The sequence below is a fragment of the Squalius cephalus genome (assembly GCF_949319135.1).
Source record: "Squalius cephalus genome assembly, chromosome: 25".
Classification (NCBI taxonomy): Eukaryota; Metazoa; Chordata; class Actinopteri; order Cypriniformes; family Leuciscidae; genus Squalius; species Squalius cephalus.
Genome location: NC_137146.1, coordinates 13,254,056 through 13,267,071, shown reverse-complemented (window position 1 = coordinate 13,267,071; position 13,016 = coordinate 13,254,056). Strand labels below are relative to the sequence as shown.

The window sequence follows — 13,016 nt, the reverse complement described above, 5'->3', positions numbered from 1 at the left end:
GGAGTAAATCGAACTAATCATTTTGTATCGTATTAGAAATCTCTAGCTGGACAGTTATGGAGGGAAAGATGGCATAGTTCAATAATTTATCACAAAAGTAAAAATCTCCAGTGCATTTTGATCAAGAAAACAAGTGCAGCAAAATTTCCGAGAAACAAACCAACGAACAAACAAAAGATACAGAAAACAAAATCTAGTGTTGTGAGATTATATTACAAAGCTGGAATTCTGTACAACTAGTTTCTTCGGAGTTATTTATGCTAATGTTAGCCATTAGCGGTGCAAATGCAACAAAACAAAAAAAAAAAAGAAAAAAAAATCTGAATTACTTGAGAAACATCACATCACATTGCTTGATATGCAACCCTTCCGTCATTCTTCGAACAGCTTTTAATATAATGCCAAGACACTGTTTTGAAATATATCTGGACCTTTTGAGGATCTCAAAGGTCAAGCAATTTATATAGTAGTAGTGATATTCAGCATCTTCATGATGTTCTAAATAATTTGATCCTATTGTACAAGGCCTGGTCATTTGTCCGGTGGGTGGGAGACTGTTCCTGTTCTGCTATTGGCTGTTTGTCCAGAGCAGATCCTGAAAGGGTAGGCGGGGGGTTGATTTTAGTACCATCGTATCTGACATTGTCCATCTTTTCATTGGTTAGAGGAGATCAGCTGATCGTGTCCTGCAGTGTTTCAGACGTCTGTGGCGTTCAGGGACAGGCACTGCTGCTGCTTCTAGGCGTCGTTGGGAGGCTGATCTGTTTCCAAACTCTGGGTGATCTGGAACACCAATCCGATGCGCAGGAAGAACTTGCGCAGGACGGCCCTCAGCTCCGGGATCAGGTCGAACTGCATGATCTCACAAAGCAGAGGGTAGTATCGGGACACGTGGGCCTTGAACTGAAAAGAGAACAAGAATACTTTAATTACATGACTTTTTCTTAATCGTTGATGATTAGCGCCAGGTGTTCTCTTATAACTGGTTATATATCAACACAAACCTGCTGTATTGACATTAGTACTCTAATTGAGCGAGATTAAAAATGACTGAACATTAATGATATGAATTAGTTTGATTTAGGATTTAAACCAGATCCAGCTCCTGCTATATGGACTACCATTTTATATTCACTAAAATAATTGAAATAAGTTGGTAGGTTTCTTCTGCTCACCAAGGCTGCATTTATTTAATCAAAAATACAGTAAAAAACAGCAATATTGTGAAATAATATTACAATTATTTAAAATAACTGTTTTGTATTTTAATATATTTTAAAATGTGATTTATTCCTGTGATGTCAAAGCTGAATTTCCAGCATAATTACTCCAGTCTTCGGTGTCACATGATCCCTCAGAAATCATTCTAATATGCGGATTTGAGGCTCAAAAAAAATATTGCTTATCAACATTGCTGCTTAACATTTTTGTGGAAACATTAATATTTTTTTCAGAATAGAAAGTTCAAAAGAACAGCATTTTTTTTTTAAATATAATTTTTTTTGTAACATAAGTCTTAACTGTCATATTTGATCAATTTAATGAGCCCCTTGCTGAATAAAAGTATTAATTTCTTTAAAAAAATCTTACTGAACCTTACAAATTTTTTTTTTTTTTAGCTTATATAAATAAAAATCACAATATTTATTAAAAACTTTGGTAACACTTTATTTTATTTACACGTAACATGTACTTTACTATAGTGATTTATAGTAAATTATGCATAATTACAAAAAGCTAACTCTAAACCAAATCCTAAGCCTATAGTAAATACATGTAGTTAATTAATATCACTCACTACTTATTTGTGTAATTACACTGTAACAACATCACTAATATTTAAAACTGTAACTAAAACTTTCTATTTAATGCTATTAAGTATACTTGAATGCTCTATTGACCAGAAACTAGGACCGGAATTATTCATGTTAAAATATAAAAGTTTAAATGTTGCATTTGTTTTAAAAATGTATACATTATCATTTTAAATATCATGGACTGCAGTTCCATCATGCCCCACTAGAGGATCGTGAACCCCCAGTTGGGAAAAGCTGGACTGCAGGATTCTGTGAATCCGACACTCACCCTGTCGTCGCTGATCTTGAGCACTTTGGTAAGGAAGAGCAGCAGTAGGTTAGTCCAGGCCTCACGGTGGCTCTCAGACGTCAGCGTCAGGAAGTAAGCCACAGCGTCACTGCACACGCTGACGAACACAAAGAGAGATTTATAAATAAAGAAATATTCCACATAAACCAAAACCGTCTTGAATGTAGGCTTGGTGACCTCTGATAGGCTCCTCCCCTTCATTGTCTTATATAACCCCTCATCAGCCCTGCAGCTTCCTTCAGTCATCATGACCTAATCTCACCTAAATCCCCTTTGGCCTGGTTAAGCGTGTCTTCACGCTCTCTCACTGGGCCGCTGGGTTCGGTGAACACCGTGAATGATTAGAGTCTTCCTGCAGACATAGAAGTCAGAGTCTGACCTGTCCTCTTTCTCATGACTGAACCCTATTAGCAGTGTAGTCTGAGAGTCATGCTGAATGGAAGGACACAGGTCTGAGACTTAGAGTCAAATTAGAGCTCAGTGAAACTTAATTTGCTACCACTAATGTTTCTTACCCAACTAATCTAACAAAACACTGCCCTAATGGTGCATGAAATGGTTTCTCTCTGCTGGATTCAAGCCAGAGAACCAATACCAATTCAATGAAGCCATCCCACACACTCACTTCAGGGAATATAAGGCAGAATGACCTTTGTCCATCATAAAAATGAACAAATTAGCTTTTAATGCACTGACCTTCTGAACTCCAAGTGTTTTTAGATTCATTTTAGATTGAACATTGGAGGACTCAACAATTAAAGGTGCAGTAAGTGATTTCTCAAAATCGTTGTTGAAGATTGTTGATATTTGATATCAACCCAAACAAACACACCCCTCCCTTCCATTGCTCCGCCCCCAAAATGCACGAACACGCGACGCAAGAGTGTCTCTTTTATCATAGCAGAAGCAAAGCAAAATAATGCTTCGAGAAAAATAAAGCAAAGATGACAAACGAACGACAAGGATGCACAAAAAAAAATGAACATGCAGTGCACGTTTATATAAGCAAGAGTTCATTGTTAGTCACCAGCAGCACACTCTCAAAATCATGAAACAGAAACAACTCAATCTCGACATCTGTTTATCCGCTTAGGTCTCTCCAGCGCTGGAAAGCTTTTCTAATATTAACGCGGGTCCTAAAGCTCTTGCCAGATCATAACCCTTCTTTTTCCAGTGAGATTGTAATGTCTCTCAGCCATCTCTCTTTCTACAGTCTTTTTTAAATTTCTGATTGGCTACACGTTTGTTGTGGTGCTCGGTCCAATCCACTAACAACAGCGTTTTTCAGAAATCAATTACTGCACCTTTAAAGTCTTAAGGGGTTGATCAAGGGTGGGTTCATGCAGGACAATCTCTGGATAATATCAAGCCTTTCAGTTTATACAGTAGGATCCTATTGGATATTATCTTTAAAAAAAATTCTACTTGTATTGGAATAGTCTTGAATATCTTGTTTCACTAATGGTTGCATTTCATTAGAGATGAAACAGTATGACAATTTCATATCACGATTACAGTAACCAAAATTTTCACGATTATCAATATTATCACGGTTTTGTGATGAAAATGTTCAAAAAGAACAAAGGAACTGATACACACACTGAAAACATTTCAACATCTCTGTTAAAGTGGCAGTCTATTATTAAAATATCAAAAGCCATCCCTAAGCTAAAATAGAGACCGGGAAGATGTGAACTGTACCGTGTAAAAAAGACAGTTGAAGCTATGAGCATATAATTAGTCGAATAATATTTCCATGGCCACAGGGCCTGAGAGCACAGCGGTTCCAGTCATGATCGTGACAGTGATGTCTTACTTGAGCAGTCTCCTCTGCACCTCCTCCCAGGCGTCCTGCCTGCTCTCGTCCATGTACATGCGGAAGAGGATACGCAAGCCACACGCCAGGCTGCTGGTCTCCTGTTTCAGCAGATTGGGCTTCGACTTCCCTTTGAAACCTGATCACACACACACGGAGACACAATGAGCTCTTTTAATGTGGGACGGGAGAAGAAATCAAGCCAGACGTGACAAAGACTTTCCATTAGGCCACACGGGTAGCTCTATCTGATAACGGAGGACTTGATACGACGTGGCCTGTAAGCGATGTGGCGGCTTTTGTAGATGTAGAGAAATCAACTCATAACAATGGATATATTTATTGCATCTCAAGATTCTAACAACAAGGAAATAAGTAGTACTGACCAGCCTTCCACAGTGCTGTTCTCTGTTCATTATTGGAGTTAAAGGCCTTGGCAAAGCGATGAGACTCCAGCAGACAGTCGAGCAGTTTAAAGAGCTGTTCTGAGGTCAGGTAGCGATACATTCCCTGGTCCTGAGTATCTACATGTACATCGGCATCCAAAGCATCTCTCTGCAGGAAAACACACTTCATTTAGACTGTAGAACTGACCAGAACTTCATACACATCATGTACAGAAGACAAAATCTCCATAAATCAGATAAGTTCAAGTCAATGAACAGTTGTGGCCTTGCATAGGGGTTTTCAAACCATTATTCTTTTATCATTAATAAAATAATACTTAATTATTTTTATTTCCACTTTTTCCCCCCAGAACTTTTCTGATAATAAAGTAAAAATTTTGCACAATTTTTTTCTAGATCATATCTCACATACATACATATATTTTTTTAATTAGCTGTGCTCATGGGCCAGTGTTAGTATTGTTAACTAAAACTATTAAAAATGTTTTTGGTCATTAAAGTAGAGCTGGAACTTTTTAAACACTATAAATGAAAATTAGAAATGTTGCTTTGGCAAATAACTGAAAAGTAGAAGTACTAAAATGACAAACTAAAAATGAAAAAATAAATATAAATGATGGCTGCATAGAATATATATTTAAAAAATGGCAAAAGCACATAAATTACTAAAACTTAAAAAATACAATTATTAAAAAAACTGAAAATAGAAAAATAAAACAAAAATTCTAAATATGAATAAATACTATACTAGACTATCCCCTGGTTTCACAGACAGGGCTTAAGACTAGTCCTAGACTAAAATGTAAGTCTGAGCTGTTTCCACTGAAATAAACTTGCACTGACTGATCTTAAAAATATATCAGTGCCTTTTTAGTTTTAAGATGCACATCGGTAATGTTTTTTTCTAAGCATGTTTATAAAAATTACTTAAATGTCCTAATTGATCTATGGTCTAATCCTGGCTTAGTCTAAGCCCTGTCTGTGAAACCGGGCCTAATTAATACTATAATATTATAAGAATAATACTGACGTGGGTGACACAATCTGGCAATTTGATTGTATTCCTATTTCGCTTTCTAAACTCTCACAAAAAGTAGCCCAAAAAAAAAAATATATATACTATATATATATATATATATATATATATATAAAAAGGCAGATTTGTTCATAATAAGAGTTTGTAAAGATCCTGAGCTAGTACCTGTGCTGCTGCCAAGTTTTCAGCATCCTCCTTCTTACTGGTTGCAGGAAAGAACACAATGTTGTCTATGGTCTGAATGAGCTCCAGCTGGACCACACACTTTATGAGCAGAGCCGCAAACAGCCTCTGTTCCTGGGCTTCTGGGGAGGTCACATATGGAAGCACAAAATTAATAGCTGACCAGCTGATATGTTTCAATGTGTTTTGGGTCTATTATGAAATCAGGCTAAAACCAGGACTAAAAACAACACCGTTAAATTCAATTCATGAAAAAATGATTACATGGATCTCTGGATTACTTGATTCTAACTGGTAATTTGTGGATTTACTGTTGTATAATGAGTTCTAAAATTTACAATTATCAATATACAACAATTTCATGGTTGAGTTTCAAATCGTTTACTTATGAAATAATGTGAAGCAAAATAATTAAATAAATCAATATGGTTGGCCACCATGATACGTGCCTAAAGCAACACTGAACTGACTCTGTCTGCGGTTGTCAGCCAAAGCCTTCTCCATACTGTTCACAGACTGCTGGTCATCTGCCCGAGTCTGAATATCCACTGACTTCTGGGAAATGGAGTCCTGTAAGCACCAGATAAGTGCTTATTAATATTAAACATTATAGGAACTCGTACAGCACAGTGCTAGAAGAGCATCTGGTTGTGATGACCCTTGAACACTTCCACATTTAGCACAGTCTGGAAATCCATTTGCATACCAGCTGTTTATCAGAGTCCAACTGAGTCACGTGATCTCCCTCTGTACCAGCCGGTCTCCACGTCAACAGCCTGTAAACAAATAGATGAGTTAAAAGGGTCATGCTATACAGCAGGTATTCAGTTTTTCTGTTTGATAACATTCTGTCAGACAAATGTAGTGTTTTAAAGTGCTAATAAATTGCACTGTGCCATCTCAAGCTAAATGATACATTTTAATTTATGTTAGGATATAATAATGCCTAGGTTTGCCATGTCAAGCTAAAATACATTCAAAAATATTTTTGATATACTTATGCCTACAAAAGGGAACATGGCTGAAAGTTTTACGGTTTCATTTGACATTAAATGCTGTGCATGTAAGGTAGTAAAATATGTTTATTAGTATTTATTGCAGATATTTCTAAAGCATATTAATTATTTAATAATCTGTAGTTTACTATTCAAAATCATACTAACAGGGTTGACTGTTTTACAGTAAATGTAGCTACAATATGTTTATTACAAAGAGAATTTAATGCAGATATTTGTACAAATATCAAGTATTTAATAATCAGTAGTTTACTATACAAAACCATAGTAACGGGTGACTTTTACAGTTATTTTAGCTACACGATGTTTATTCGAAATATAATTTAATTAGTGTTTAATAATCAGTTGCTTACTGTCCAAATTCATAGTTGTAAATCAAACAGGGTTGAAAGTTTTACAATTAATTTAGCTTTAAGATGTTTATTATAAAGATAATTCAATGTAGATATTTGTACAAATATTGAGTATTTAAAAATCAGTTGATTACTGTACAAAATCATGGTAACAGGTTGATGTTTCAAGCTAATTGTTACTGATACTTAAATTCATTACTTAAAGCTACACTGTGTAGGATTTTCTCCCATCTAGCGGTGAAATTGTTTATGACTACCAACTGAATATTACTTTCTAGCCCCTCCCATTCCGAGGGCGTTTTAACTCCTACGGTGGCCGTATTATTTCAAATCTGCCGGCAGTCGCGAGTAATCTCCCCCTCGCATTCGTCACGGTGCCACTGAGTGTAAAAACTCAGGCGAAGCTTTAATTTCCAGGTATGTCCCTCTTTGGCTAATGTATTTTCAAGATGGAGGCACAACATGGCTGCCGCCATTCGAGCGACTCGCTCATATGTATTCTAAATGGCAGATTCTACGCTTACGAGAATACTTGATTAGTTGGTAGAAGTAATTACACATTAGTGAGCACATATCATTTTGAAAAAAAGTGTTTTTGCTAAGAATCAACTTAAATTACACAGTGTAGCTTTAAAAATATGATGGTAACAGGATGTATATTTAAAGGGTTAGTTCACCCAAAAATGAAAATTCTGTCAGTAATTACCCTCATGTTGTTCCAACCCCGTAAGACCTTCGTTTATCTTCGGAACACAAATTAAGATATTTTTTATTAAATCTGAGAGCTGGTCACTCCTCCATAGGCTTCTAAGTGATTGAAACTTGCTGGCCCAGAAAAGTTATTAAAGAGATTGTTAATATAGTCCAAGTGACTCCAGTGGCTCAATCTTAAGTTTATCAAGCGACGAGAATACTTTTTGTGCGCAAAAACAAACAAAAATAATGACTTTATTCTACTATTCATTTCCTTCTCTCTGGGCCTCGTAGTGTTTTTGCGTAGCGCGTCTGTGTTGCACGTCATTACGCATCACACACATGACAAGCGTCGACCAATAGTGAGCATACGTGGTGACGTGTAACACAGACGCGCTACGCAAAAACACTACGTAAACTAACTCGAGGCTCAGAGAGAAGGAAATGAATAGTAGAATAAAGTCGTTATTTTTGTTTGTTTTTGCGCACAAAAAGTATTCTCGTCGCTTGATATACTTAAGATTGAGCCACTGTAGTCACTTGGACTATATTAACGATGTCTTTAATACATTTTCTGGGCCAGCAAGTTTCAATCACTTAGAAGCCTATGGAGGAGTGATCAGCTCTCAGATTTAATCAAAAACATCTTAATTTGTGTTCCGAAGATGAACGAAAGTCTTACGGTGTTGGAACAACATGAGGGTGAGTAATTACTGACAGAATTTTCATTTTTGGGTGAACTAACCCTTTAAGGAGAATGAAAAAATTGATATTAGAAAAAAGAAATTCCTTGTTAAAAGTCTTAACACATTTATACTAGGGACATAAATGGCATTCGTTTTGTAAAATGACCCATTCGAATTTCTGAAACACTCACATGTGTGGGATGGTGGTTTTGAAGATGTCTAGCATACAGTTGCATGTCTTGTCCCAGGTCTCAGGGTTAAACTTCTCACCGTTGAGGATGACCACGTTTTCAAGGCAATTAGTGCCTGATCTCGCTAATTGCTCATTATCTGTGAGGAGAGATATGCAAGTGAAATCATGACCTGAAGTCAGAATTTACATGAATCTCCTAGTCTTCAGTATTTTGCACAATGCGTGTTGTTTTCTCAGCAGTGTCACTGTAAATGTACTGCAATTGTATCTTGTCTATTGCTGGTACTGTACACTGACCTTGTTGCACACACCAGTAGAGCTGAGAGAGGATATCATCTAACAGAACATCACTCAGAGATTCAAAGTACTGTGTGAAAACGTCACAGATAGCATAAAGTGCATGATTACAGGTGGTGGTCATCCACTCCGCTTTCTAAAAACAGAACACAAAACAGAACATTAGCCATGCTGGTTTTCCATGCTGATATGAAGATAATGCAGTGGTACCATATTATTATATTAATGCCAGAGCAATATCTGTGCAGGTGACACGTCCTAAAATCGTATTTTATTCTAGGGCAGATTTCATTGCTGACGTTGACTTGCCTCAGTCTGTTGCTCAGGAAGCTTCATGTTGTCAAAGATCCTGAACACAATGCGGAACAGATCCTGCCACCAGTGTTTCTCGTAGGTGTGACCGTACGTCTTCATCACCTCAAACATCACTGTCAGACCCCTGACAAACAAAACAAAAATATACTGTCAGGAGGGGAAAAAAAGATTGACAATACTGTACAGTCATAACAAAAACATTTCAAAACAGACATTGAAAAAACATTATTATAACTCTTTTCAAATTTAATATTAAAATATTAATATTTCCAGCATCATTACTCCAGTTTTTAGTGTCACATGATCCTTCAGAAATCATTCTAATATGATGATTTGATTCTCAATCAATATTTCTTATCATTATCTATGTAAAAAAAAAACAGTGCTGCTTAATATTTTTGTGGAAACTGATATTCTTCTGAACTTTATATTCATCAAAGAATCCTGAATAAATCTGTTGGCTGTATTGTGGGTCTGGCACTGACCTGGTCCGGACGTCCAGCTTACACCTGTTGATGATGCATGACAGCTCAAAGAGGATTGGGAACCAGCCTCTCACCCAGACACGGTCCTCCGGAGCGACGTTCATATCATCACTGGTGCAGTCTTTAAATGCCTGCCGACACAAAACATAAGCAGTTTACTCGCAGTGCCACATTTGCTTTGATATCACATTGCACAAGCCTGAACACACTTGGCCATAAGCTGCATTTACAGATCAAAAGATTTTTGCCCCAATCTGGCAACCCTTGGTTAGATGAGGTGGAGGTCTTCTTGTGGGTTGCCTTCACTAATCTTCACTTTAGAAACACCACAGGACTAAAGCACTTAACAGGCACAAACACAGCTCATAACGCAATCACCCTTCATGAAGAGCAGAAAACAGATTGCTTACATTTTCCATCCACTTACTAAAGGCCTTAGGTTTTGCTCATTAAGGCATCTGGTAATGAGAGTTTCCTCATTAAAAGTGCCTTCTGGTCTCCTTAAGTGTAATCCATTTAGAGGATGTCTGTGGACAGCCTGACCCGGGGTCAGATTATAATTCAGAGTTATGGAGCGCGCACTCGTTATCACTGACCTGAGGTCGGTCGGAGACGTATTTAGCGCAGTGGCGGATGAGACGGATGGCCTCCATGCTGGTGTCGGGGAAAGAAGCGTTGCAGGCGAACTCAGACAGACATTTGACAGCGTCCTGGAAGGAGTCAATGGTTGCTGGGAAATGCTTCTCAAATACATTCGCTGCGAGGTGAAAAGAGACTATTGAACCCCAGTGTATTAAAAAGGCTCTTAATTATTTATTCCTATCTTGTATCCTAAATGAGAGCATCCTTGATCTCCATGGAGGCACTTACTGACGATGTGTCCAGTTGTCTGGAAGGCCAGCTCCACTATGCTCTCATCCTGATCGGAGGCAGCGAGATGAAACACGGAGAAGATGTTCTTCCACCCTGATCTAATATTCCCAGCCTGAGAGTTGACCATCTGGGCTATGCAGCGGACCACCATGTCTCTAATGGTAGGAGATCTGTAGATGGAGAAGCAGCATGTAAATAAAGCAGGAAAACATGCACACACTCGCTCTCTTCATCTCATTCTGCAGGGACAAACGTGTGTAGACAAGTTCATTTATCTCCATCGGTCATGGAGTTTAGTCATGATGGATTCTGACACTGTGTGTGTGTGTGTGTGTGTGTGTGTGTGTGTTCACTCACAAAGCTTAATGAGTATGCAGGGTCCATATGAGCTAATATATCTTTCTCTTCTTCGCTTCTTTCCAGTGATTGAGAAGCTACTTTGAAAGTGAAGATTGCCAGGCTGCTTATAATTTAAAGGAACACACCGACTTTTTGGGACTTTAGCTTATTCACCAATCCCCCAGAGTTAGATAAGTCCATACATACCCTTTTCATCTCCGTGCGTGCCGTAACTCTGTCTGACGCACCCACCGCTAGCCTAGCTTAGCACAAAGACTGGAGGTAAATGGCTCCAGCTAGCATACTGCTCCCGATAAGTGACAAAATAACACCAACATTTTCCTATTTACATGTGATTTGTATAGTCACAGCGTGTACAAATAACAAGGTCACATGAGACACAGCCATCTTCTAACTGTATACATACTGGGAACTATATTCTCAGAAGGCGAAGCACTGCCACTTATTGGGAGCAGTATGCTAGCTGGAGCCGTTTACCTCCAGTCTTTGTGCTAAGCTAGGCTAGGGATGGGTGTGTCAGACAGAGTTACGGTATGCATGGAGATGAAAAGGGTATGTATGGACTTATCTAACTTTGGGGGATACGGTGAATAAGCTAAAGTCCCAAAAAGTCGGCGTGTTCCTTTAAAGTAGTCAGGCTACAGTCTAGCTACATTTTCAAATAGTTGGTTACACTACTTTGGCGCAATGAGGAATTCAGTGAAGGTGGAAGCATCATATTTGGAAATATAAATGTACACAATATAAAACAAATGAAATACTTTGCATAACTGAATTTAAAAACAGCAGTATTTAACTAAATATTTTTCACTACAAAATTCAATTTAATTTAATTTCAATTTTCTTTAAATTCAAATACTGAGTGATGACAAAGTGAATTCATTGAAATGTATTGTTCATAACCAGTGTTGTTATTGTTAACTAAAAGTAAAATATGTATTGAAATACATCTGAAATAAAATAATCTATAAATAATAAATATATAATAATTATTCAGTTATTTTCTAATGCAACATTTCTAGTTGAAGTACTAAAACTGACAAAAAATAATGCTGAAAAAACTTATACAAATTACAAAATCAAATAACAAAATTACTAAAATTAAAATTGAAAATAAAAAAGCTAATTCAAAATCTGTCCTTCGGATGAGACGTTAAACCGAGGTCCTGACTCTCTGTGTGGTCATTAAAAATCCCAGGATGTCCTTCGAAAAAGAGTAGGGGTGTAACCCCGGCATCCTGGCCAAATTTGCCCCTTGGCCCCTGTCCATCATGGCCTCCTAATCATCCCCATATACTGATTGGCTTCATCACTGTCTCCTCTCCACCAGTAAGTTGGTGTGTGGGCGTTCTGGCGCAATATGGCTGCCGTCGCATCATCCAAGTGGATGCTGCACATTGGTGGTGGTTGAGGAGATTCCCCCATCTATGTAAAGCGCTTTGAGGTCTCAGAAAAAGCGCTATATAAATGTAACGAATTATTATTATTATTATTATTAAAATATTCCTAAAATAACAATTATTTTTAATGTATAGATCATAACAAAATGATTAACTAAATGAGTTGCCAATGCTTAAAAGAGACACTTTAATAGAGTGAGTATTGCTGAATATAAAAATCGTTTTATAGATTTTCTACTATTTTATTTTTAATGTTTGAAGTATTTTCTAATATTTCTGAATATTTTAGACTTGAGCATAACTAAAATTATATTTTTATAAAATTTAATATTTTTATATTAATTTTTTTTTTTTTTTTTATAAATAATAAAAACAAATATTTTCCATGACTTTTAAGGCAGTGCCAAGCTTTCAGAAAAATAGTTTGTCTTTGAAAATGTTACACTATGGAGCTAAAGTCACTTGATTGAAAAATGTAGCCATTTTACCTTTTAGTTATTCTCAAAGGTTCAATACACCACGGATGTTAAAGAAAGAACTATGTAATGTAACAGGGTTAATAAACAAAACCTTTTGTTTATGTCTACAATACATTTCCTGAAAGATCAAAAATGTTTTCCTTAAAAGGAGAACATTTTATATATGTAAACAAGGCACTGAAAATGACATCATGAAGATCAGACACTCCAGTCTCCTGAATCCAGCACAGAGCCCTTCAGAAGATGACATTTAGAAGCAGCACATCCGCCGGAGAGAAAAAACAGCTACACTCAAAACAAGCCTTGAGCCTCGAACCC

General features: G+C 37.1%; 1 protein-coding gene across 3 annotated transcripts in view; it reads right to left on the bottom strand.

The window, feature by feature from the left end:
• Positions 1 to 231: 231 nt before the first annotated feature.
• Positions 232 to 13,016, bottom strand: part of arfgef1 (ADP-ribosylation factor guanine nucleotide-exchange factor 1 (brefeldin A-inhibited)) — a 59,424-nt gene continuing 46,639 nt past the window's right edge. Inside the window, exons 27-39 of one of the 3 annotated variants that reach the window (XM_079862569.1) lie at positions 10,457 to 10,629; positions 10,183 to 10,343; positions 9,587 to 9,717; positions 9,096 to 9,225; positions 8,787 to 8,922; positions 8,488 to 8,626; positions 6,255 to 6,324; positions 5,998 to 6,118; positions 5,531 to 5,670; positions 4,309 to 4,477; positions 3,923 to 4,061; positions 2,086 to 2,203; positions 232 to 903 (exon numbers count right to left, since the gene is read on the bottom strand). In XM_079862569.1, coding sequence (XP_079718695.1) covers positions 739 to 903; positions 2,086 to 2,203; positions 3,923 to 4,061; positions 4,309 to 4,477; positions 5,531 to 5,670; positions 5,998 to 6,118; positions 6,255 to 6,324; positions 8,488 to 8,626; positions 8,787 to 8,922; positions 9,096 to 9,225; positions 9,587 to 9,717; positions 10,183 to 10,343; positions 10,457 to 10,629 — 1,792 coding nt within the window. In that variant the 3' untranslated portion in view covers positions 232 to 738. Of the gene's footprint in view, positions 904 to 2,085; positions 2,204 to 3,922; positions 4,062 to 4,308; positions 4,478 to 5,530; positions 5,671 to 5,997; positions 6,119 to 6,254; positions 6,325 to 8,487; positions 8,627 to 8,786; positions 8,923 to 9,091; positions 9,226 to 9,586; positions 9,718 to 10,182; positions 10,344 to 10,456; positions 10,630 to 13,016 lie in introns of all 3 variants that reach the window. The other 2 variants (XM_079862567.1, XM_079862568.1) reach the window with 2 other exon arrangements.